Source organism: Berghia stephanieae, chromosome 2 (assembly GCF_034508935.2).
Source record: "Berghia stephanieae isolate SIO BIC M18660-M18661 chromosome 2, UCSD_Bste_1.3, whole genome shotgun sequence".
In the NCBI taxonomy this organism is placed as follows: Eukaryota; Metazoa; Mollusca; class Gastropoda; order Nudibranchia; family Aeolidiidae; genus Berghia; species Berghia stephanieae.
In genome coordinates this window covers 20,530,913-20,533,412 of record NC_088361.1, presented here as the reverse complement: position 1 = coordinate 20,533,412, position 2,500 = coordinate 20,530,913, and the positions used below count along the sequence as shown (strand labels likewise).

Here is a 2,500-nt window from a genome sequence, read left to right as displayed (position 1 = left end):
GGAAACTTCGTCTGGGCGGGCCGTCCGTCTACCAGCAATTTCAGCTGGCCGAAGTCTTGTCTTCCGGTGGTCAGCTTTGTAAAGAACGCCGCATGGACTGCATGGAAAATCCCGTAGCTTTACAACTATTATGGCCAAAGATCGACGTCCTCGACGTTGAAAGCGGATACGGCGGCAGCAGCAGCCGGAACTCCACCATGTTATCGTCAACCGTATCATCAACGAAATCATCCTCATCAACATCTAGTACGAACTCAATCTCAGCGCCGGAGTCTTACAGGTTTTACTTACGCCGGAAGGACACCGAGCTGCCCACTGGCGGCTGGCTCATCCGAGAGCAGAGCGTAGTCGATTCGTTTCTCCTAGCTTTTCTCACGCAGCCGACGGACGGCAAGGAATTCCCGGATCTCTGTAGTTTGCCCGACTTAAACGAAAGGACGTTGTTACAAAATCTAAAAGCTCGCTTCGAGCAGAAAAATATTTACACCTACGTTGGCTCAATACTCATCGCCGTCAACCCGTTCAAATTCTTCCCCATCTACAACCCCAAATACGTCAGCATGTACCAGAACAAACACTTGGGGGATTTGCCCCCTCACATATTTGCCGTGGCGGACGCCGCCTACCACGCCATGCTCAAGAACAAGAAGAACCAGTGTATAGTCATTTCAGGGGAGTCCGGATCCGGCAAAACGGAGAGCACGAATCTTCTTTTGCACCATTTGACGGCGCTCTCTCAGAAAGGATTACACGGTAGCGGCGTGGAGCAGACCATCCTCGGTGCGGGGCCTGTTTTAGAGGTAAGTCCCTGCAAAGTTATTTTTAGATGGCCCATTTCAGGATTAGTTTATTGGGGGGGGGGGGGGGGGTGTTCAGATAGGTCAATTGGTTCAGGACTCACTTCACAAAAAGGACCGAGATCGATCTCGGATCAAGTCGAGATTTTTTCTTCCGACTCTCCTGTCCATCCAGCAGTGATTGGGTAGCTGGGTCTGTCAGATCTGGCACGGAAAGTACTTTGCTATAGACTAGCGTCATATCAAATGGGTAGCGCTCAATTTCTAGTGTCTGTTTCATTCTATAGAAACCGTTATGGACTCTGCCTGGCTCCACGGGCCTAATGTTTCTGAACGACTATTTCTATATTATTTATACTTTGTTACCCTAGAAGTTTGGGAACATAATATTGACATGGTTTTGTGACTGGAACAAGAAAATTAAGTGCTCAGAGTAGTGCAAGGTATATCATATTATCCGTGTTAGTCTGTGCACTTTAAAAATACTCATCTTCGGATTATTCTTTAAATACCCCACCTCCCACTTCAAATTTCAAAGTTATACTAGGCTGCTAGAAGCTGTGAACTGTAAAAAGTAATTTTTAAAAAAATGAATAGAACAGCTGCTTCCAAAAAAAAAAAAAAAAAAAAAAAAAAAAAACAAAATACCAAACACAGAACATTTCGGGCTCAAAACCCTTCTTCAACCAACAACAACAAGCAATAAAGACATAAATACAGTACTAAATTCCAGATAGACGACAGAGATATTTGGTAGGTTTTCCGAGGTTTGCGTTTTTACCGCCTATCTATTTGTCCAAGCGGCTTTGAGAGTGTGTCACGAATCCCGCGTTTTGATTGGTCAAAAATCCTCTGGTTAATTTGAGAGTTTCCTTGTCTGTAAAGATGAAAAATTGCCATTGGAATTTTCCCGTCCCAATCATGAATGAAAAATGCAAAGTTTTGTATTTAACCAGTTACCTGACGTACTCTGGAGAGACACGAATTAAAAAATTTGTTCAGAAAAATCGTCCTCGTCCTTCAAATATAAATCAGTTTAAACGACCCTCATCTTGGCAAAAACTCTCAAACCTGGGATTTCACAAAGTCTTCCTTCACATACATGTTTTGAGATTTTTATTTTGTTGCTAAGGTGAGGGTCATTTAAATCGACCGATATGTTTGAAGGACGAGTATTCTGGTCAAATTTTTAAATACGTGTTTTTCCAGAGTACGACCGTTAACTGGTTAATATCTTAAAAAAAAAAAAATTCAATTTCAAAGATAATCAAATAACTTTAAGCTTTCCTTCCACCCTCTTTCTTCGTTTTCGTGTTTAAGAAAAATAAATTTGTTTGCCTTTACCACCTTCGTTAAAGCATTTCTATTTCACCCCCCCCCCTCCCCCTCTCAACATTCAACCATTCAACAATAATGAATGTGGTGTGTGCGTTGGGCATACATATACATGTTTTCTACATGGATTCTTACCACAGTCAGTCGTTGTTGAGTCATTCTCATACATTGTTGTCCAAGTCCAACCCACTTAGCGTGATGTTGTTGAAATAGGATCTTCTCTATTATTTTATATTATGTCTCCAACTTCCATCTAAAAACATTTTCCAGAGCTGCGAACTTGAAATTTGAAAAAGAAAATAATAATCGTAGTTTACATGAGAAAAATAATGAATTGTCACTATAAATAGCTTTATACCAAAATCATT

General features: G+C 41.4%; 1 protein-coding gene across 12 annotated transcripts in view; it reads left to right on the top strand.

The window, feature by feature from the left end:
* Window positions 1–2,500, top strand: part of LOC144964457 (unconventional myosin-IXb-like) — a 150,690-nt gene that overhangs the window by 28,469 nt on the left and 119,721 nt on the right. For all 12 annotated transcript variants that reach the window (XM_078898745.1, XM_078898743.1, XM_078898742.1 and 9 more), the window contains exon 3: window positions 1–800. This exon is cut by the window's left edge and continues 139 nt beyond it. In XM_078898745.1, coding sequence (XP_078754871.1) covers window positions 1–800 — 800 coding nt within the window. The remainder of the gene's footprint in view (window positions 801–2,500) is intronic.